The sequence below is a fragment of the Otolemur garnettii genome, unplaced genomic scaffold (assembly GCF_000181295.1).
Source record: "Otolemur garnettii isolate 467f Iridium unplaced genomic scaffold, OtoGar3 scaffold00125, whole genome shotgun sequence".
Taxonomy (NCBI): domain Eukaryota; kingdom Metazoa; phylum Chordata; class Mammalia; order Primates; family Galagidae; genus Otolemur; species Otolemur garnettii.
The window spans coordinates 5,790,654-5,815,698 of NW_003852520.1; the positions used below are offsets into that span (position 1 = coordinate 5,790,654).

The window sequence follows — 25,045 nt, forward strand, 5'->3', positions numbered from 1 at the left end:
AAAAAAAAAAAAAAAAACAGAACCATACAGCATGTATTCCTTTTTGTTTGGCTTGTTTCACTTAGCAGAATTATTTTGAGATTCACCCATATTGTTGCATGTGTCAATAATTCATTCCTTTCCATTGCTGAGTAGTATTCCTATGCACCTGTTGCTGGACATTTGGGTTATTTCCAGGTTTTGGATATTATAAATAAAGCTGCTATAAACATTCATGTATAAGTCTTTGTATGAACATATGCTTTCATGTCTCTTGAGTAAATACCTACGAATGTAATGGCTTAATCACAAGGTAGGTACACACTGAACTTTTTGAGACACAGCTAAACTGTTTTTCAACGTGGCTGCAGCATTAGACATTCTCACCAGCAGTGTATGAGAATTCTAGTTGTTCTATGTCCTTACCAACAATTGATATGGTCAGCTTTTTTAATTGCAGCCATTCTACTAGGCATATGGTAATATCTCCTTGTGATTTTAATTTGCATTTCTTTGATGACTAATGACATTGAGAGTTTTTTCATGTGTTTATTTGATATTTGTATAGTATCTTTGATGAAAATGTCTATTCAAACCTTTTGCTTATTATCTATGGAATTGTCTGTATTATTTTTCTTTCACTGTTTTCACTTAACACATATATAGCATAATGCTTTTCTAGAATGAAATTAAAAATTTAGGAATACAACCCATAATATGTACTTTAGATAGGTTGATAGTCCATACACCAAAACTATTAATGAGTATTAACAATATTTGTGTAGGGTGGAGGCAGTGAAGTTACTAGAGGACATATGTTATATATTTCTGTATTGTTTTTCAACAACCATGTAAACGTGATAAATTCATTTCCCTTTGGTTGAGAGAAAGGGGGAAATGCGCACACACACACATACACATACACACAAAGCTAAAAATTCAGTAGCAGCAACAAAATGAGGCTCAAATAAAGACTCAAGTCATAAAGTTCAAAAAAATCATGGCTAAGAAAACAGAAGATTTAGGTCAGTGAAGCTCCTTAACTAATCCCTTCTAATGTGGCAATGTGCAGATTAAGCAAGTGAGTAGGTAGTCCTGAGGTAAGTCAGAAAAACAAAAGTCCTCAAGATTTATAACTCAAGGTACCATTGAGGGGCCTCAAAAGAGGCAGAGAAGACTGCTAAAGAATGTCATTTCCTAGGGTGCTGGTATGAACTAGAGGATTTACCTAAAGATGGGACAAGTAAGCTCCAGTCCAGGACATTTAAGAGAATTTCAGGAGACCAAAATCCAGGGTTCCAGGTTGCCTTCTGCTGCTTCTCTCAGATTATAAGTAAAGAAATATATAGAAAGCAATATTCAGTTCTTAAACTTAAGTATAGTTGGGTGTGAGAAATAAATTGTTTCAAGTTGAGGTGATGAGCCTATCTAAAAGAATTCACACTGCTGCTTCTCTCAGATTATAAGTAAACAAATATATAGAAAGCAATATTCAGTTCTTAAACTTAAGTATAGTTGGGTGTGAGAAATAGAGAAATTGTTTCAAGTTGAGGTGAGGAGCCTATCTAAAAGAATTCACATACTGTATCAGAGCAAGCAAAAATATACACAAAACTTCCCATATTAAACATGAGTTAAATGAAATCAAATCATCCGGCAGATATATAAATAGCTATGAAGTAGGGAGAGATGAAAACAATTTGCAGAAGGGGCAAAGAACCCAGTTTGGAGAAGACTATAACCCTGGGAAAATAAGTAAATTTCTTCTGAGCACTTTATACTATAGGTGAACTTAATAAGAATATAGACTTTTAAAAGCACAAGAGTTCAAATACAAGATGATACAATAATGAAATAAGAGAAAAAATAGTAGATCAAAGAACAAATTAAAACCTAAATAAGATAATTTATATAAATAATTAAATTGGAAACAGTGAAAAGGAAGGGAGGAGGAAGGGGGAAGGTAGGGTAAGAGAGGGGAGAGGAAAAAGAAAATGACTGAAAAACAAACAATTAGCATGGAGGAGTGAGTTGGGCTAACCATAGTTAATTGCTTTCAACTTTCTCTTTTTCCTATTGAATTAGACAGTAAAAGAAAAAAGACAGAAATAGAGGATAAGCAAATCCAATATCCCCCAAAAAGTATCAGGGAAAATAATACTGAATGATTGCCATTGAGTTATATCCTTGGTAAGTTATTAAATTTCAAGAAAAAGAAAAAGAATTTTTTAAACAAGATCTCTCTCTCTCTGTCTCTCTCTCTCTCACACACACACACACACACACACACATACACACACACACACACACCCCACAGACACAGTTACACACAGAGTTACCTATGAGGGAGAAAAACAAGAGTAAAGTTGTCCTCAGACTTCTTCACAGTTGCACTCAATTTCAGAAGAAAATGAAACAATGTCTACAACATGCTGAAGGAAAGAAAACGCAACCTAAGAATATAATATCCAACCAAGACACCATTCAAGTATAAAGGCACTTGGCAGATGTTCTTAACATACAAGAATGTAATAAATACAGACCTGCAAGCCCTTCTTGGAAGAACTTCCCAGTGAGGAAATCCAAGCAACCAGGAAATAAATCAAAGAATTCAAGAAGTCATGGCACAAGGCCTTATTGTAAGCACATAATCCTTTTAAATATGAAATTAAAACTAAACATATAAAAAGCAAATTATTTATGGCTATACAACAAAATATAAATGTTATAAACCCTGATAAAGTAAAAATAATTTGAATAACAAATAGTGGAAATAGGGAAAAAGAATTTGGAAGAAGTGTAAGAAAGCTCCTCCTCCTTCATAGCAAAGTTCACTGATAATGTTTAATATTGAAGCAGGTAGATTTAAAAAATGACTGGTTGTTAAATCCACTGTGAGGTATCCACTGTAGAGAAATGAAAACATGCATCCACACAAAGTTCATGATGAATGTTCACAGCAGTATTACTCTGAATGGCCAAAAAAGTGGAAACAATCCAAATGTCCATCAACAGATGAATAGATAAAATGTGGCATTATGCAAATAATGAAGTATTATTTGGTCATAAAAAGCAATGAAGTACTGATACATGTGCTACAATATTGATGAACCTTGAAAACACTACATTAAGTGAAAGAACTCAGTTATAAGAACCATATATTATGTGATTACATTTATATGATTTATCCATGATAGGTAAATATATGGAGACCTAAAATAAATCAGTGATTGCTTAGAATGGGGAAGGATGGAGAGGTTCAGAGAGAGTGACAGCTAAAGGGTAAAGGGTTTCCTTTTAAGATGGTGAAAATATTCTAAAATTGATTGAGGTGATGGCTACACAACTCTGTGAATATAATAAAACCATTGCATTGTACACCACAAATGGGTGAATTGTATGGTATATGAATTATATCTCAATAAGGCTGATACCAAAAAAGCCCCACTAAATATGTGACTAATTGCACAATGCCTTTCATAATATGTTTTCTTTAGTTTGGAGGAATGTTAATGACTAATATCTTTTAGGGTTAAAAAAAAATTTATCTCCATAGTCCCAGCTACTTGGGAGGCTGAGGCAAGAGAATTGCTTAAGCCCAAGTTTGAGGTTGCTGTGAGCCATGATGCCACAGCACTCAACTGAGGCTAACATAATGAGACTCTGTCTCAAAAAAAAAAAAGGTGAAATAGATTTCTAAGTATTTACAAGGAAAGATGTTAATTGGCAGAAAAGTTTGTTACGAGATCTTGCACATGCAATATGTAAGTATACATTATGAATAAAAATATACCTATGCAAATGTAAAAAAAAATTATCTGAAGATTAGCAGTCTTCCCATTTTATTTCAATGTTTTGAATTTATTCTCTTAAATTCAATGTTTATTTCAGTGTTTTGAATTTACTCTTTTAAATTCAAGCAAAATCAAACAGAATTATTTTAATTTATATTATGATACAATATTCAAAATTTTTTCAGTTTATCCATCCAGTCACCCTCTACTTATATAAACAGAAATATACTTTTCAAATGACATGAAGGCTGTGTTGACCAGTTTGATGGAAGTATTTCAGATTGCATGTGAAAACCCCACACTGTACCCCAGAAGTGCATTAATGTACATAGTTACCATTCAATAAAAAAAAAAAAAGAAATATACTTTTCATATAATGTGAAAACTTTGGTAATAGAAATATGGGTGATTGATTGGTTTTTTCTTTCTGATTTCCCATACTGGTTAATTTTTTAATAATAAATATGTGTTATTTTTATTTGTCTTCGAATTTTTCTTACTCCATATAAAGAACAAAGCAAATATGCCAAACGTTACTGTTTACAGTGAGTAGTAGGATTAGGAATCATTTTTTCTCCTCATTTATTCTTTTCTGTACTTTCAAATTTTCATATCATAAACATCTTTTAGATTATAAACAGAATAAAGGAAAAAGAATAACTAAAGAATTAAAAGACACTGTAGTACTTCTTTAAATGATTACTTGCTTCTTACCTGGGCTCCTTCTGCTGCTCCTGAATGATCTTCCTTCCTGGCCAGATATCACCCATCTGTGTCTGATAAAGGAGGGACTGTCCCACTGTCTCTCTTTTATTCACTTCAAGACAAACAAAAGCATGGCAGGGTTGTGGTTATGATGGGGGAAAGGAAAACAATTCTCATAGCATGTCCTCTTGAAACACACTACATCTGCAGAAGAGATAACAATATGATCTCTTACATTCTTCACAAACTGGCTAAGCCCACAGAGTTAAAACACCACCAGTCAGAATACACTGGGATTCCCACCAGAGTATCTACCACTGAGGTCAAGCCCCAAAGGGAACTATCTCTAGACAGGTCCAGTACCTGCAGGTTTACGGCGCAGGGACATCCTGATTATCTCACTTCCTGTGTGGTAAGCAAAGCGATTCACTTTCTGGTCATAAAACCAGTCCCCGGTTGCTTTCTTCAGTTCTCTGGGAAGGAATAAAAGAAAATGACAAGGAAAGAATGGCTCTTGCCATGCAACTAACAAAGGCTAAGGCAAGAAATTCTCACAACAGCTCGGGCCTCATCTCCTCTCTCTACTTAGCCATAGGTGACACTCACATTTCCTTGGCGCACACCTTGCACCTCCAGGTACCATTGCTTTCCTGGATGCGGCAATCCCGACACACCAGGTGATTGCAACCCCGACAAGTATTGGTCTTAGGAGTCAAACGTCCCAGGCTCTCCTGGCACCGGGCACAGGTCCGATCACTATAGCGTTGGCTGCCCCTCTTGGCTCCTTTCCTTTTTATCTCCAATAACTCATTCTTAAGTCGCCTGTCAAGACCCAAAAAAGAAGCACAGGTGGCTTCAGGTTCTGTATAGGTTGGATGGAGAGGGGCTGAGGGGTAAACACAATAAGACTATTTGGTTCTGTGGAAGCAACAAACTCAGAGCCCAGCTTAGTCCAACAAAGAATGGTAAACATCATATATACAGGTTTCTCAGAAAGTCATTGGGAGACATAAGAAAAGCCCAGATATCATTGGTCAAAGGCTTGGGATTCCATGATTTTTCTGGAACTCTTACCTAATCCTTTTCTCATCTGCTTTCCGGAGCTCCTCATCTCGCTGTAGAACATTAAGGATCAAATCCCTTTCTACTTCAGACAGAAAAGAGAGGTCCAGTATCTCTGACATGACTTATTTTACTTCTACTCTTCTTTTTTCGAAGAAACCAGACAAGGAGCACTACCAGAGTTGTCTGAAATGAGAGAACTAATTTCACACAGGTGATTTACCCCAGAACAGGCCCACAGCCTTAGAGACTTTCAATAAGCTACTTCTCCCCTTGAGCCAGGCTAAAGAGACAAAGTAGAAGTACCTAACCTGTTACCTTTACTATTCTCCCCCTGAATCATGCCCTGAAAAAGAAGAGGCACTGATTTTTCAGGAAGAAAAAGTTATTCATGAGTTTTGGAAAGGGTTGGGTCTTTCAGCATAAGTATCTTAGTATGGAAAAAGCATAAAAAAGCTGAGTCAATCTCCCACTCCATCAAGTGAGTCCTCAATCATCCACTTTGTAATACTTTCAAAGTTCTCATATCCCAAATCAATTAATGCAAATGATCAGGCAGCTGGTCTCTGTAGTGGAGGGAAGAAGCACATGAGGACCCCTGCCAGTTTAGGCCCATATTTCCATTCCCAACCAGCTTCCTTGTTCCAGTGAGCTTTCTGCTATAGTTGAAAGCTTCCACCTATCTACCTCCCAAAGTTCTTATTGCACTACCACTACCTCAAGAATATCTTCCCCCATTTCATGAACAATTGTTGAGCACTACTCTGACAGAAATTGTGCAAAGTGTTGGGGATACAGAGATAAGTGAGACACAGTTTCTTCCCTTAAGAAATTTACAGAGTTGGCTCAGCGCCTGTAGCTCAAGCAGCTAAGGCGCTGGCCATGTATACCAGAGCTGGATGGTTCAAATCCAGCCCGGGCCTACCAAACAGCAATGACAACTACAACCAAAAAATGGCTGGGCGTTGTGGCAGTTGCCTGTTGTCCCAGCTACTTGGGAGGCTGAGACAAGAGAATTGCCTCAGCCCAAGAACTGGAGGTTGCTGTGAGCTGTGATGCCATGGTACTCTACCCAAGGCAACAGCTTGAGGCTCTGTCTCAAAAAAGAAAAAAAAAGAAGAAAAAGAAGGTTTACAGAGTAGCAGGAAGACAGACAAACAAATGCAGTACAATATACTAAATACTATCAGAGGGATTATAAATTAAGTACTATAGGAACTTGGAAAAGGAAGTAATTCTATCACGCATAAAGAAGGGAAAGAAGGAGAAAGCTGTACACATGGGAGGTTTTACAGAAGAGGTAGATTTTGCCTTATAGAACAGAGTACATATTTTTTGGTGGGGGAGAATGGTAGGAAAGATAGGTAGGAAAGATAGGAAAGATAGGCCAGATTATATAACTCTTTAAATACTTAAGAATTATATAACTCTTAAATACTTAAGAATTTTTAAATTCATTGTATATGAACAACAAAAGTCCATCAAAAATCTTTGGTGTTGCTTTTTGATGCTGGGAAATCTCATGATTGAATTCATTTTACAAAGATCACTCTAGCTATAGTGTGAAAGATTGATTCAGAGTACAAATTGAAGGGCAGTTTGGTAGTACATATTTTAAAACAAGTAGAGTCCTTAACCAAGTAATAATACTTCTAATAATCTACCTCATATTGCCTGAGCTCAAAAGTTCAAGACCAGCCTGAGCCAGACCAAGACTCATCTCTAAAAATAGCACAGCACTGTGGCGGGTGTCTATAGTCCCAGCCTTGTGGGAGGCTGAGGCAAGAGAATCACTTAAGCCCAAGAGTTTGAGGTTGCTGTGAGCTGTGACACCACAACACTCTACTGAGGACGACAAAGTGAGACTCTGTTTCAAAAAAAAAAAAATCCACCTCTTAGAAATTTTCAAATAGGCTCGGCACCTGTGGCTCAAGTGGCTAAGGCGCCAGCCACATACACCTAAGGTGGCGGGTTCAAATCCAGCCCAGGCCCGCCAAACAACAATGATGGCTGCAACCAAAAAATAGCCGGGCATTGTGGTGGGTGCCTGTGGTCCCAGCTACTTGGGAGGCTGAGGCAGGAGACTCGCTTGAGCCCAGGAGTTTGAAGTTGCTGTGAGCTGTGATGCCACAGCACTCCACCCAGGGGAAAAGCCTGAGGCTCTGTCTCAAAAAAAAAAAAAAGAAATTTTCAAATAAATGCTCCTATAAGAGTATACACACAAGAATGCTACTGAAAAATTATTTGCACAAAATTAAGTTATTTAACAGAGCAATCAAACTGGGTACAGTGGCTTATCACCTATAAACCTAACACTTTGAAAGGCTAAGGCAAGAGGATCACTTGAGGCCAGGAGTTCAAGACCAACCTGAGAAACATGAGAGATCCTGTCTATGCAAAAAATGGAAAAAACAGCTGGGCATGGTCATGCCCACCTATAGTGCCCTCTGCTCAGGAAGCTGAGGAAGGAAGATTGCTTAAACCCAGTGAGCTATGACACCACTGAACTTTAGCTTTAGCTGGGATGGCAAAGTGAAAATCTTTCTCAAAAAAAAAAAAAGAGAGAGAGGTATCATTACACAAAATATATATCCATATAATAGAATACTCTTCTGCTACAAAAAATGGGAGATCTGTACATACTGACATGAAAATATGTTCATGAGTTAAAAAAAGTGGTTGTGGGACAATACCAAATGATCTCTTTCATAAAGTATTTATCTAAACATTTGTACATGCAAATAGAAAAGTCTAGATTCAAAATCCATTATTGTTGGTTTCTGTTGGAGAGTAGAATTTTTTTTTTTTTTAGAGACAGAGTCTTACTTTGTTGCGCTCGGTAGAGTATCATAGCATCACAGCTCACAGTAACCTACAACTCTTGTGCTTAAGCAATTCTCTTGCCTCAGTCTCCTGAGTAGTTGGCACTACAGGCGCCCACCACAATGCCTGGCTATTTTTTGTTGCAGTTTGGCTGGAGCTGGGTTTGAACCCACCACTCTCAGTATATACGGCCAGTGCCCTACTCACTGAGCAACAGGTGCCGAGAGAGAAGAATTAAGAAGAGGTAACTTTCACTTTTTATTTTGTATGAATCCAATATGTTTTTGCACTTATCTTCCTTTTATAGCTCAGAAAAAAATATGCAGGAAGCAGAGAGACTATTATAATGGTCCAAGCAAAAGACAACCTAGATTTACTAACTGTGCCTACAGACAATTAGACAAGTCATTTTATTTCTGTTACCTTCCGGTTTCTCACCTACAAATGACCTACCTCAAAGGTTGTTAACAAAATTAAGTAATGTGTGTTAAAGGGCCAATCACAATGTTTGGAACACATATTTGGGGCACAAATACTTGCTGAATCTTCTAAAATGATAAAGGCCTGTGCCAGGCAGCAAGAATAAACAGAAAATAGGTTTGACAAGTAGAATGGATAGAATGAAATGACTGAGTGGAGAGATAAGGGAGGTGAAGTCAAAAATGCCTAGCTCACATGTCTAGGTTAGACAACTGACTGGATAGCGATAGCCCTCATAGCTATAAGAGATATTAGAAAAGAAACAGGCTTAAAGGAAGGCAAAAAGTTTCATTCTAATCATACTAAGTTTGTATTGCATACTGGAATACCCAGGTAATTAAGCCTAGGAAGTAGTTGGGAACACAGGGCTACACCTTAGGAAGAAAAATGGAATCTGAAAATAAAGAATTGGTGGCCATCGGAGTCAAAGAGCCACAGGTAGATAAAGAATGAAAAAGGAAATAAGGATCTTACTTACCTTCTCTGCTTTGCCCTGAAACTAGACAAGCCCCTTTTACTTTACTTTTATATTCATTTATTAATTACCTATAAGATAGTAGAAAGCATAACACAGAAAAGCTATATAGCTTCTGAAAATTTCTATATTTTCTCAACTTGTCTATTTCCTGATCCTGATCAAAGTATAATATGCTAAGCCTCTTTCACAGGCCCCTTCTTAGACCGCCTTAAGGAAGACATCTTAATTCTTACCCCTGAGGAGGAAGTATATTCTCCACAAAACAGGGACATTTGCAATATTCTCCTATGCACCTAGCCTAGCATCTAAAATAATATCTGGTATATAGTGTTGCATATGCTGCCAATATTATTGACAACCATCACTGTCATGGTCACCCCAGCAGTTCCATTTATTGAGAATTTACCATATGCCAAACAAGATAAAAAAAGCATTATAAAGAATAGAAAAGATCACTTCACAGAGATAATAAACCTGTATGCAACAATAAAACATCAGGCCGGGCACAGTGGCTCATGCTTGTATTTCTAGCACTCTGGGAGGCCAAGTGGGGAGGATCCCTTGAGCTCTGGAATTCAATACCAACCTGAGTAAAAGTGATGCCCTGTCTCTACTAAAAAAAAAAAAATAGAGAGAGAGAAAAATTAACTGGGCATTGTGATGGGCACCTGTAGTCCCAGCTACTTGGGAGGCTAAGGCAAGAAGATTGCTTGAACCCAGGAGTTTGAGATTGCTATGTGGTAGGCTGACACCATGGCACTTTTGCCTGGGCAACAAAGTGAGACTCTGTCTCAAAAAAAAAAAAAACAACTCCAAATATACAAAGGAACAAGAGAGAGAAATGGAAAATCAACCACCAAAATCAGAGGTAAACATACCTCTTTATTGTTCCAATTATTAATAGTATAAGCAAACAAAAACTAGTAAATAGACAAGTTGAACAACAAAATAAGCTTGATGTAATGGATATATGAATAATTCTATATACAACTGGAGAATCACATTCTTTTCAAGCATGCATGGAATATTTACTCCCCACAAACGTACCATGTACTAGGCTTATTGCAATTTTAAGTGAATTAAAAATAAATCATTCTTATACAGAGCAGTCTCTGACTTCAAAAAGGTTAAACAACAAGTAAATTTAAAATAAGAATTTTTGGTATTAACCTGGATTGAGTGAACACATTCTTCTTAGTAAAGCATCACAAGAATAGAGAACCAAGATTCCAGTGTACTCAATTCTATTATGAAGGCAGTAGAAGATCTAACCCAAGGTGTGGGTAGGGGAATGAGGTATGGGGAGAGGGGAAAAGAGAGGGGGTGGGGGGTCATGGTGTAGGACACACATAGTACATCTCTTGGGGGAAGAACACAATTACAAGAGGGACTTTACCTAACAAATGCAATCAGTGTAACCTAATTCTTTGTACACTCAATGAATCCTAAACAATAAAAAAAGAAGTTTTGATCCCAATACTTTTTCGAAATTTAAAGATAAGTTCTAATAAACCACAGGTCAAAGAAGAAATCATAATGGAACTTAAAATTATCTTAGAGGAAAAAATACTTGCCTCCTGCCTCACCACTAACCCCCATACCATGACATAGAATGTTCTCTAGAAAGTCAAAAAGGAAAATATGGAATACAGTTTCTTATGCAATGAAATTAAGTATTATATTTTTATGTTAAATGGTACATCACAGCTGGAAAACTACAACTCAGGAAAATAATTGAGGCACAAATACAGTTACAATAAGAAAACCAGATATATGTGAAATTAGAAAAACTATGACCATTTAGATGCTTTCAATTTATGAATACTAGAGTTTAATAGAGAAACTAAAGCCCAAGAAAACTTGTTAAAACCCTTAATTTACATTCAGTTGCAGGTGGATAGACAAAAGGGCAAGGATTATCTACTGAGAAGACAACAGCTCAGATAACATGAGTGTCAGAACCTGAGCTCTGATGGACAATTTGTTCCTGTTAGTCCTAAGGTGTTAAGATTCAGATGCAGTATCTTAATATAGCATCTTTGTGGGACCCATGCCCAGAAAAAGATATTTTTTAAAAGGTGGTTTGTTTAGTTTGCAATTATATATATTTATTGCCAAAAACTTAGGATAATATTTTAATACAAATACTTATAAAAGCAAGGGGAAAACTGAAAAATTTCTATCATCAAAGTAGAAAGTTAGCACACCCCTGTTAATTACTGATAACATAGCAGATAAAAAATGAGTAAATATATAGACAAGATAAACAATATAATAAGTTTTATTTAGGCTTGGTGCCCGTAGCATAGGAGTTACGGTGCCAGCCACATACACTGCAGTTGGCGGGTTTGAAACCGGCCCAGGCCAGCTAAACAACAATGACAACAGCAACAAAAATTAGGCAGCATTGTGGCAGGCACCTGTAATCCCAGCTAGTTGGGAGGCTGAGGCAAGAGAATCGCTTAAGCCCAAGAGTTCAAGGTTGCTGTGAGCTGGGACACCAATGGCAGTCTACCAAAGGCCATATAGTAAAACTCTGTCTCAAAAAAAAAAAAAAGCTTTATTTAATAAGCATATGTAGAGTTCCACGCCTAATTGGATATAATCCAATCTATATCCTAATCCTATAGATTAAGAAATAAGAATGAATGAACATTAACATTAACACAGCTGAGTTTCAAGAAGAGGAGAAGAGAGCTATCTCAAATCATTCCAAATTCTGAATACCAGTTTTAAAAATGAAAAGCTGGGCCAAACCCACAGGAAGCATGGAATAATGAAAATAGTGGTGTAAGACAGACTTGAGTTCAAATCCTGGCTGTGCTACTTATTAGCTATCATGACCTTAGGCCAGAGCCTACAATATAGAAAAAAAGATTACCAAAAATATATAATTCCTTGTAAGAACACTACTTAGATTAAAAATGATTGCTGGTATACCCCAAATGAAAACTGATGTGAATCAGGAGAACACCAAGTAATATCCCTGCACTGGCAGCAAATACAACAGATTTTGCTATGTTATTAATATATTTGTTGAGCACACCAGACCCTTCTTTCTCCCAAATATGCAGGCCACATATAAATGTGAAAGTAGTAATATACTATACTTGTGCTTAAAGTAAAACTTCTAGCAGATGTGACCTCCTTGAGGGCAGTAGGTACCCTATCTGAACCTCATACCCCCAGGAGCTCGGCAGTATCTACCACAAAGTATGAATTCAGTAAGTGTCTAGCAAATATCATCACTCAGAAATCTATTTATTTACAAAAGCAATTGATGTAACCAAAAACACTTATACTCCCATAATATTTTGAAATTAAAAAAAAAAATATGTTTGTATGTTTAAACTTAACTCCACAGAAACTGAAAAGTAGTAATCAAGCTGAGAGAAAAAATGTTTTTGTTTTCTTGAAGCAGTCTATGAGTTGTGGCTAAAAGCTTGGAGACTGGAGCCAGACTGCCCAAATTTGAATTCCAACTTCACCATTTACTGTGTGACCTTGGTTAAGTTACCAAACCTCTAAGCACATCGATTTCCTCATTTGTGAAATAAAGATAATAACTGTACCTACCCTTTTAGTCATATTTTATAAAGATTACATGAGTTTTTTGAATATGTAAAGTGCTTAAAGTAGTGAAAACACAGAGAATGCTCTCTAAGGGCTAGCTATTTTTATTTTTTTCAATTTGTATATGTTCATGTGTGCTTTCAGACTTAACTGGGTTTTAGAAAATGACATTAATTTTCTTTTAAAAGAAAAGATGAATTATGAGTTAACTGTCTAGACAGCATTTAAGTATCAGGCCTTTATTCTAAGGGAGGAACTATGCTGACAACTTTGTACAAGATAGAAATTTTATTCCCAAATATTAATTAAACGGGTAGAACGTTTTTGTTATGTGGATACCTTGTATAATGCATAAGTCAGGGCTCTTGGTGTGCTCATCACCAGAACAGCATTCATTGCACCCAATAGATACCCCTCGCCCTCCTCCCAACTTCCCTCTTTCTTGGTTTTCCATGTCCTTGTTTTGTCCCCATGTGTACACAGAATTTAGCATCCACTTATTAGTGAGAACACACAGTGTTCTTTCTACTTCTGAGATACTTCACTTAGGATAATGATCTATATTTCCATCTAAGATGCTACAAATGACATTATTTCATTCCTTTTTTATGTCTAAGTAGTATGGCATATATATAACTCATTTTCTTTATCTACTCATGAATTGATAGGCACTTGGGTGATTCCCCATCTGTGGAATTGTGAATTGTGAAGGGATAAACATTTAACTGCAGGTGTCTATTTTATAAAATAACTTCATTTCCTTTGGGTAGATGCTGTATCAGGTCTAGTTGTACAAATTTGCAGTCCCACAAACAATGGATAGGCATTCCTTTCTCTATGCATCCACATGAGAATCTACTGTTTTCTGACTTTTTAATAATGTCCATTCTGATAGAGCTAAAGTGGTACCTCATTATGGTTATTTTTCATTCAGATTAATATGAGAGTACAAATGATTAGGTTACATTGTTCAGGTTTCTAAGGTAAAGTTCAAGTTGTAGTTGAGGCAGTTGAGCCCTTCATCCTGGGGGTGTGCTGTACACCCTCACTATGTGATGTGCTCATTATAATTTTTAATTGCATTTCCCTGATGATTAGTGATGTTGAGTATTTTTTCATATATTGGTTGGCCATATGACTACCTTCTTTCAAAAACTTTATATATATTTTGTCCACTTTTTTCTTGCTGATTTGAGTTTTTGTGCATTATGGATATTATTCCCTTGTCAGATATATAGTTTACAAATATTTTCTCCCACTCTATAGATTGTCTATTCACTCTACTGATTATTTCCTTTGCTGTGCAGAAGTCTTTTAATTTCATTAAGCCCCATTCATTTATTTTTGTTGTTGCTACATTTACCTTTGGGGTCTTAGTCTTAAATTCCCTGCTGAGGTCAGTGTCTAGAAAAGTTTTTCCTATACTTTCTTCTAGACTTTTTATGGTTTCATTCAAATTTTTTATCCATCTTGAATTAATTTTTGCATATGGCAATAGATAGGGGTACTGTTTCATTCTTCTGCATGTGGCTTTTCAATTTTCTCAGCACTACTGTTTGAATATGGCTTTTTTTCTCCAATGTATGTTGCTGTCTGCTTTATCAAAGATCAACTGGTTATACATAGAAGGTCTTATTTATGGGTTTTCTATTCTGTTCCACTGATCTATTTGTCTACCTTTATACCAGTACCATGCTGTTTTGGTTGCTATAGCCTTGCAGTATAATTTGAAGTCAGGTGATGTGATTCCTCTAGATTTGTTCTTTTTGCTTAATATTGCTTTGGATATTCAGGCTGTTTCTTTTGTTCCAAATGAAGTTGAGGATAATTTTTCCTAGATTTATTGAATATGATGTTGGTATTTTGATGGGGGCTTTGTTTGAATCTGCAAATCACTTTGAGAAATATGTACATGGTGACAATTGCTATCTAGACAGTGATCCCAGGTGTCAGAGCTGTGGACTCCATCCAGATCTAGATGTAATGGCATTACTAAGTGAGGGCAATTTGTGGTATCAGGTCTGGACCACTGGTATGGCATCGTGCAGTGTTATGGGGACTTGGCTCATTAGCTGGCACATAGGGCCGGGGGCTTGTTCTATTGGTCAGCTCTTACAGGGACATGGCTTGCTACTTGGTACATAAAATCAAGGGGTATGGCCCACCACATGACATACAGATCTGCTGGTCTGCCATGTGACCCACAGGCCAGGAGTAATGTGCTGCTAGCTGGTGCACAAAGCCAAGAAATGTGGCCTGCAATAGGGTTTGCAGGAATGCAGGAGTGTGGCCCACCCTTTGGAGCACAAATTTGGGTATATGGCCCATTACATGGGGCTTGGTTCTGCAGGAGTATGGATCTCCATGTGGCATGTGAGGCCAGGGGCTTGTTTCTCTGGTGGGGGTACAGGATCATAGGAGTGTGGCCTGTTATTTGGCATGCAGGTCTATAGGGCCATGGACCTCCAGTCAGCATCCAGGTCTAAAAAGGTGTGTGCCTTGGTGCTGGGGTACATGGGGCCAGGGGGATTGTTCCACTGGTGGGTGCATAGGGGGTTGGGCTGCCAAATGGCTGGGATTCTCTCCTCACACATTTCCCACTGAGGCTGCTACTGTGGGACCTCTTGAGTTCCATTCAAGTTCCCTGGTTATTCCCTGGCTCCCAGTCAGGGGTGTATGAGAGTGTCTGCTCTCCCTGTTCCCTCTCCAGCCCAGCAAGGGGTTATATTAGGGCAGCCGCAGCGAGCTGATCCCTGTGTAGATCAGCAGCTCTGGATCTGAGAGCTGAGTGGAACCTGCTGTGGCAACCTTGGAACACAAACCAGCTGAGCCTGCTCTCCAGTGCAACTTTACTGTTCAGTGTCTAAGTAGTTCCCTGATCAGTATAGAGGTACTCAGTAGGGAAGGAGGGGGCTCAGAGCTAAGTCACAGTGCCTGTACACAGTGAGTATGACGTCCTGGTGTGCTCTCCTTTATCACTTCTCCACATGTAAGGGTCTCCCCCAGGTACTTTCTAATCTTGAGGAGTGGATCTTCCTATCCCTGAATCCTTTATTATGAGTGTCTCCTATCAGTTCTCTGATTATTTATGATGTTCTAAGAGGGTCCATTTGTAGATGAGGATCTACTTGCAGTTTTCATTCCTCTCCTAGAGAGAGGAGTGGGCAGACTGCTTCTAGTCTGCCATCTTAGCTGACAGTCCCAGAACAAAAGATTTTCTAAAAACTTGACCCCTATTCAAAGGCAAAAAGGCTGAACTGATATTAAATTTTTCCTCTAAAATTAAAAGTAGCAATATGATATTTTTGCATATAAATTCTAAGAGATTATCATGTCCTACTAAAGTGATATGATAAAATTATTTTGTCCTTTGGGCTAAGGAAAATAGACAATTTTGATGAAATTCATACCTCACTAAACATTAAAAGTGAACCAGAGTCTATCAAAAGATATTATTTTAACCAAGAGACCCTGAATTAAAAGGTTTTTGTTAGCAAATGATACTGATCTATACAAAAACTGAATAGTTATTTGAGATTGACATGCCAGATTCTGTATACTTTTGAACATATGTATTTAAAAGTGATTTGGCTATGTCAAATAAGAAACATGATGGTGTCTACCTTTTTGAAAGATAAGAATTGAAATTGGGCTACAAATTATAATTGTTCATGATAACTTGGAATTATAAAATGTCAGTGAACTTCTATTTCTGGTCAAGAGGAAGTAAGAAAGAATGAATTTTCATTCTACCTGAAACAGTAATAATAACAAACAAACAAAATACATGAAGCAATGGTTTTCAAAACACTAAATATCAGGCAACGAAGGACTATGATATCTGAAAGATAGAAAACAAGTTTTCATTTTCCCAGCTTACTGTTTTGAGAAAGTTTCTAGGCCATAGTACTAAAAGGACAAACCCAAGTAGAGACTGGTGAACTCCCTGAGTTGAGGAGTTAGAACAGAGAGTCTGGGAAAACTTGGGTGGCTGGAGTTCACAGGAGAGAGTACCTGAGAGAGCTACACAGAAAGAGAATGATCTTCGGAGACCTAGAGAAAGTCTTCCTCAAGTATTCAGCCAAAGACTGATCAGGCCACGGTATGCCTATGAGGAAACTACTCTAGGCCTGGGAAAGAACCACCTGAAAGGATTCAAAAGGATAAGTGCTTGTAACTAACACAAGGCCAGGAATAATGCCTATTTCCACCAGCCAAACTGGAAAACTATATGATTCACAGGGGGGCACTGGCTAGAGTACTCAGAAGGGTCTTGCCTCCCATAGAGGGAAGTAATTAGCCCTAGATTGTGCACTGCTCTGGTCCTGCCTAACAAATCTAAACAGCAAAGCCTGAAAGGATCAATCTGTAACCAAGTAATTTAAATGCATCACAAAACAGAGTTGCAAGAATATTTACAGTAATACAAAAATATGCAGTACTCAACAAGGTAAATTCCACAATATCTGTTACCTAATCAAAAGTTAACAGGCATGCAAAAAAGAAAATGTCATCCATAAAAAGGAGGAAACTATAACCAAGAACATACACAAATGTTAGAATGAGCAAAATCATTAAAACAGTTATTACAACTGCATTCTACATGTTCTAAAAGTTAAATAGAGGACAGGCACAGTAGCTCATGCCTGTAATTCTAGGACTCTGGGAGGCCTAGGTGAGAAGATCACCTGAGTTTAGGAGTATGATACCAGCCTGAGCAAGAGTGAGACCCCCATATCTACTAAAAATAGGAAAAAAATTAGCCAAGCATCATGGTGGGCACCTGTAGTCCCAAATACTCAGAAGGCTAAGGCAGAAGGATCACTTGATCCCAGGAGTTAGCAGCCACTGTGAGCTAGGCTGACACTACAGCACTGTAGCCTGGACAACAGAGTGAGACTCTGTCTCAAAAAGAAAAATAAAAGTTAAATAGAGACATGAAAGACATAAAAATATTAAAATCAAATGTTAGAGATAAAACTATAATGAAAAATACACTGGATGGGATTAACAGAAAATTAGACATTACAGTTGAAATGATTAGTGAACTAGAAGACATAGTAATAGAAACTATCCAAATAAAACACAGAGGGAAAAAAATTGAAAGAAAAGAACAGAACAAATAAGCCACAGGACAACTTTAAGTTAACTTATATACAGGTAATTGTAGTCACCAAAGTAAGTAGGGGCATTGAAAAAATACTGAAATAATGGCTTAAATTTGATGAACACTATAAACTCACAGGTCCAAGAAGCTCAATGAACATCGAGAACAAACAACATAAAAATATACCATATATTACACCATAGTCAAATTGCTTAAAACCAGAGATAATGAGAAAATCTTAAATGTTGCTTAATGCAATGGCTTACACCTATAATCCCAGCACTTTGGGAGGCCAAGGCTAGAGGACTGCTTGAGGTCAAGAGTTTGAGATCAGTCTGGGCAACATAGCAAGACTCTGTCACTACAAAAAATAATGTCAAAAGTTAGCCAGGTGTCCTATCTACTCAGGAGGATGAGATAGGAGAAGCTGTGATAACATCATTATATACCAACCTGGATGACAGAGTGACACTTTGTCCCTAAAATAAAAATTTTCTTAATAAAATTAAATTTAAAAAGCAGTCTGACTAGCAAGACAGGGACACATTACATATAGATGAACAAAGATAATTATGAAAGCAAATTTATAATTGGAAACAATGCAAGTGTAAAGATAGGAGGACAACATAGCTAAAATGCAGAAAGGGAAAAAAACTCATCAACCTAGATTCTGCACCTAGTATAATATCATTCAAAACCAGAAGTAATATAAAGACTTTTTCAGATATGCAAAAGCCTAAAGAATTAATCACCAGTAGACCTGCACAATAAAAAGAAAAAATTAAGGGAAGTGCTTTGGACAGAAGGAAAATAATACCATATAGAAATATGGTTCTACAAAAGAGAACGAAGGACACGTGCAGTGCTAACTATATAAGTAAAATACTTTTTTCTTATTATTTAAATCTCTTTTGAAATATTATCAACTGTTTAAATGAAAAATAATAATATATTGTGAGATTTAAAACATATATAGAATAAAGTTGAAATTGCACAACTGATTTCAAGACATATTGTAAATCCATAGTAATCAAGTGAATATAATATTGGCATGAAGATAGATTAATAAGAACAGAGCAGAGAACACAGAAATCTCTATATTTATAGTCACTTGATTTTTGATAAAGGTATAAGGCAGTTTGGTGGAAAAATGACAGTCTTTTCAATAAGTGGTGCTGGACAAACTCGATATCCATATGAAAAAAATGCATAATATGATATGATATCTACAAAACGATCCAGAACTTGATAAAATAGACTTCATCAAAATTTTAAACTTCTGCTCTTTGAAAGGTAATCATAAGAAAATAAAAAGACAAGCTGCATATTGGAAGAAAATATTTTCAAATAGTATATGTGATAAAGACTTATATCTAGAATATATAAAGAACTCTCAACACGCTATAATTGAAAAAAAAAATTAAACCGACGAAAGGCATAAACAAATATATCTCCAAAGATACAAATAGCAAATGAGCACATGAAAAGATGCTCAATATCATTAATCATTAGGAAAATGCAAACTAAAACCACAATGAGATATCACTACATGCTTAATAGCATAGCTAAAACTAAAAATATACCAAATATTGTCCAGTATTTGAAGCATCTAGACCTCTTATACACTACACTGGAAAAGTAAAATGATACAACCACATTGGAAAACAGCTTAGTGAAACATACATACACTAGGGGGTTTTAAATTAATTGAAATAGTAAAATATTTTACATCAAGGTTTCTTAAAACAGAGAACAAACAAAACCAAGAAGATTTGAAATGTTTCCATTACTTACAAGTTTGCTGTCTAAAATATACGTTTCACCTTCTAAATCTTCCAAATGAAGAATTTCACTGAGTTTTGAATGATTTGTTAAAAATGTAAAAAGCATGCTCAGAACAGGAAAAATAAAACAGCAGCAAAATGTTTGTATAATTGGTCCCTGGAACTATAATATGATTATTTATCAAGTACATCCAAGAATGCACTTTTTAAAAATTATTTTTAACTTTCTTACAGATATAGTGGGTACTACTGCAGTTTTGTTACATGGATATAGTACATAGTAATGAAATCTGGGATTTTCATGTAACCAACACCCAAATTATACACAATTATTCACTGCTCTCCTCCCTCCTACCCTCCCATCTTCCAAGTCTCTAGTGTTTATCATTCTGCTCTATGTCCATTTGTATACATTACTTAGCTCCCACTTTGTGAGAACATGCAGTATTTGACTGTTTCTGACTTATTTCACTTAATAAACTGGCCTCCAGTTCCACCCGTGTTACTGCAGAAGACACAATTTCATTCCTTTTATCATTGAGTAGTATTCCATGAATCTATTTGTATACAAGTATATATACAGAAGGTGCAAAAAAAGTATATACATTTTAAAAAAGGAAAAGACTATATTAAATCTGTAAGACTCAAGTCATATTTGACCTCTCCAATTACAAAGATATACTCAATGTCATTTGTATTCATCTTTTGTTATCAGTATAGATCAAGTTCTTTATCCAATCATCCACTGATGGATACTTAAGTTGATTTCAAATTGTTGCTATTGTGAATAGTGTTGCAATAAACATTCAAGTGGAAGCGCCTTTGATATGATGATTTATTTTCTTGGGGGTAGATACTATACCCAGTAGTGGGATTGCTGGATTGAATGATAGTTCTCTGAGAAATCTCCATGCTGATTTCCATAGAAGTTGTATTACTTTACATTCCCACCAACAGTGTATAAGCATTGCCTTTTCTTATATCCTCACCAACATCTGATTTTTTTTACACTTTAATAGTAGCCACTCTGACTAGGGTAAGAAAGTATATCTCACTGTCATTTTAATTTGCATTTCTCTGATGATTAGTGATATGGGCATTTTTTCATATGTTTGTTGGCCATTTGTATGATTTCTTTTGAAGAATGTCTATGACCTTTGCCCATTTATTTTTAAATTTATATACTTTGTGTGGTATCAGCCATTAAAATTAAGCATATAAAAATAAAATTAAATTAAGCATAAAAATAAACAGAAGTTAAAATTATGTCTTCAAGATTTTGTTTAAATAAAGCACATTTAATGTCACTGCCATCATCAAAATGAGAGCAAAGCAAAAACAAAAGAAAAAATGAGAGAAAGTTTATTACACCATTAATACATATTAAAATTAATTTTAAACACTGTTCATCTCACCCTTCTTTATTTCTATTTTGTGCATGTTTTATAATATATTATTAATACAATGGTAAATATATAGTTCATAAATAAATATATGTATTTTAGAGATAATCAAAATTTTGAGTGGTAAAGGAGAATGATCCAAACAATTGGGAAACCCTTTATTTAAAGACAGGTCAAGGGAAACTATTCTACAGATTGTCATATGCTGTGATTCTGCTTGCATATAGATATGATGTATGTTAATCAGGAGAGAATAAGTCATAATGATTGTAATACAGTTGCCTGGATGCAAGTACTACAGTATAATGAATAAGAATTTGTGCTGCCATAGAGCACATTTATGGAAAGCACAAAATGGAATCTATTAACTAAATGTGACCAAGGTAATGACATTATCTGAAGCAGAACAGTAGAAAGTACTGTCAGAACTAATACTTAAATACTTATGTATGTGGGTTTCCAAAACATGGTTGAAGCATATCCTTAAAGGCTATCAAAATCCAGCACCTGTTGGTGGTGGCAGGGAAGGGGTGAGGGGTACTGGTTATTTGATAATTGAAAGGTAAAAGAGGATTGATTTTAGAGCACAGAAAAATGAGACCAAATCCAGAGCATGAGGTAAATCTGTAAAACTTAAAGAAATAAAAAAAATTCATGTCCAAAAGAAAGCTTCCAAGGATGCAGGTTTCTCTTATCTGGACCCAGTCACCTATGCAGAAAAGTACCAACAAATAACATCTTACCAGTAACATCTGAGTTAGCAAGCAACATTGCTTATAGTCAGTAATATGTTTACATTGGGATAATATGTTGGTTATTATATCAACTGTCCCTTTCAATTTTAGGGTGATATGCCTCCTGGAAAACTATAAATATCCTTATTAAAATTTATCTGTCTTGGCTCGGTGCCTGTGGCTCAAGTTGCTAAGGCGCCAGCACATACACCTAAGGTGGCGGGTTCAAATCCAGCCAGGGCCCGCCAAACAACAATGATGGCTGCAACAAAAAAATAGCCGGGCGTTGTGGCAGGCACCTGTGGTCCCAGCTACTTGGGAGGCAGAGGCAGAAGACTCGCTTGAGCCCAGGAGTTGGAGGTTGCTGTGAGCTGAGATGCCACGGCACTCTACCCAGGGGGACAGCTTGAGGCTCCTGTCTCAAAAAAAAAAAAAATTATCTGTCTTACAGACCTATTTCAGGCTACTCAGACAAAGCCAGGGCAGATTAAAATTACAAAGCTGTTAAATCCAGTTTCTCATAAGTTTCAAAGTTCTCTTTGGATTCAGACCCCGAATCCCATCTCCCCAAATCTCTTCTGGCTCTTATACTAAATAATTTAAATGTATCTGGCCCCAAAGATCTTCTGTGAGACCTCCCTCTGCTACCCTAGTAACTATCTCTGACTGTCTGTGTGGTTTTAGGCTTTCAAAATCCTATTTTTTCCTAATCTATAGCTCTGTATTCTGTACTGTTGACAGAATGCTAATGAGTTAGGTGGCCCAACTATGTGCTGAGTGCTATGTTAGCTGGGTAAGGACAAAATACTAAAGCATAGTCCATGCCCACAAAGAGTTCACAGTCTAGTGAAGGAGATATTTAAATACACAGTCCTAAAATGACATGATAAGCAAATAAATATATATGTGGGATATTCTGAGAATACCTAAGTGGGGCGCCTAATCTAGCTTAGGGAAAGAGGATATCCAGTAGCAGCACATGAAATGCTTGTAAATTAATGTGTACCAGTTGGATAAGCAGGTGAAAGAAGGCCTTCCAGCTAAAGTGCATAGCATTTATAAAAGCATGGAGGCATAAAGCAATGTGATACAAGAAAGCAATGAAGTGATGCTGGGTGGTAAACTGTAAGGGAGGATATGGAAGAGGCAGATGGGGAATCGCATCACATGGGGCAGAGTGATCCTGAGATGATATGTTCAGAAATACAGCTAATTAGTTTTATTTACTTATTAGACAGAGACTCACTCTGTTACCCCAGCTAGAGCGCAATGGTGTGGTCATAGCTCACCCCAACCTCAAACTCCTAGGCTCAGGCAATCCTCCTCCTGCCTTAGCCTCCCTAGTATCTGGGACTACAGATGCCCACCTAAACAACTGACTAATTTTTTTTTTTTTTTGTATTTTTCAGTAGAGATGTGGCCTCGCTCTTGCTCAGGCTGGCCTCAAATTCTTGACTTCAAGTGATGCTCCCAGCTTGACCTCCCAGCGTGCTAGGATTATAGGCATGGGCCACCACACCTGGCCAGCTAATTAACTTTTGACAACAGGAACCCCTGCAGAGTTTTAGGTAAGGCAAAGACTTGTTAGAGCACTCTCACGGTTTTACAGAATATGAACTTGAAGAGGCTGTGGTATAAATCCAAGGAAAAGATGACAAGAGCTAAGATAAGAGCAGAGGGTAGTAACAGTAGAGATGAATATGGGCACACTGAAGACACAGCATTGAGGGAAAATCTACAGGACCTGTGAATGTTCTGTAAAACAGAAACAGCTTCTTCTACTGGAACTTGGAGTTCTGATGTGCTAGATTTCTAATTAAGTTCAGTCTAGCATCAAATAGTGCTTAAAGCATTGGATCCAGCGCCATACTGTCTGAGTTCGAATCACAGCTTCACTGCTTTTTAGCTGTGTGAACTTTGGGCAAGTTGTTTTAACCTCGTTGAGTCTCAGTTTCCCCATTTGTAAAAATGGTGATTAATAGGCCAGGCAAGGTGGCTCACACCTGTAATCCTAGCACTCTGGGAGGCCGAGTCGAACCTGGGATTGCCTGAGCTCACAGGTTCGAGACCAGCCTGAGTCAGAGCGAGATCTCGTCTCTAAAAATAGCTGGGCATTGTGGTGGGCGCCTGTAGTCCCCAACTACTTAGGAGGCTGAGGCAACAGAATCACTTGAGCCCAAGAGTTTGAGGTTGCTGTGAGCTATGACACCACGACACTCTACCAAGGGTGACAAAGTGAGACTCTGTCTCAAAAAAAAAAAAATGGTGATTAATAATAAGAGCTCTTGCCTAACACTGCAAAGATCCAAGTATGCATGGTGAGTAAAAGGCACAGCATAGTGCCTGGCCTAGAGTAAGCACCCAATATTTACTGGTAGCTGTTTAGTTTTAATTATCATTAACCATATGTTTTGGAAAATACATGAGCATATGGCTGTTTTAACATCTTTCTATGAAATTTGAGAAATCTAATCAGTATTCTTGCCCAGATGGAAAGTCACTGTACCTCTCTGCATGGAGGTAGGCTGATAAGCATAAATATTAAGCAAATGTTAGTAATTAGATACGATCAGTTTAAAGATATTTATTTATACACTGTTCCAGACAGGACTTAAAGTGACTTACAAAGATAAATAAAATATAACAAAATAGCATAAATTTAAAAAACAGAATCAAAAAGAAGGAAAACAAGAATGGAGACAAAATGGTGGAGTCAGAATCAAGGTTCCAAAACCAAAGGGCAACTGAGGCTTCCCACCGGTCAGCTGAGGTCTAGATCGCTCACTGGCCCATCCATGGAGCCTGTCTATGCCTCACATAACATGCCCCAGAGCCTGCCTCACCGAGTCCACTCTCAAAAGTTTTAGGATAGTAAAGTTGAATTTTATTTTTCCCTAACAACCAGAGTTTTTAACTACATCTCAATTTTACAAGATTCTGATTTTTTGTTTTGCACTAAGGTTTTGGCTCCACACAATTCTATGCAAAATTGATTCTACAAAAGTGGGATTTTGCAAACGCTGAGACAGTTTGCAGTTTTAGCTCCTTTTAAGATATCCACCAACTAGTAAAGATAAAAATGATGATAATGATGATGACAATAGCTAACACTTTTTTTTTTTT

The 25,045-nt window shown here is 36.9% G+C and overlaps 1 protein-coding gene across 1 annotated transcript in view; it reads right to left on the minus strand.

Moving 5' to 3' along the window:
• Nucleotides 1-25,045, minus strand: part of SYTL4 (synaptotagmin like 4) — a 57,190-nt gene that overhangs the window by 19,668 nt on the left and 12,477 nt on the right. Inside the window, exons 3-6 of the mRNA XM_023517933.1 lie at nt 5,553-5,726; nt 5,085-5,300; nt 4,842-4,951; nt 4,488-4,590 (exon numbers count right to left, since the gene is read on the minus strand). Of these exons, the coding sequence (XP_023373701.1) occupies nt 4,488-4,590; nt 4,842-4,951; nt 5,085-5,300; nt 5,553-5,662 (539 nt within the window). The 5' untranslated portion in view covers nt 5,663-5,726. The remainder of the gene's footprint in view (nt 1-4,487; nt 4,591-4,841; nt 4,952-5,084; nt 5,301-5,552; nt 5,727-25,045) is intronic.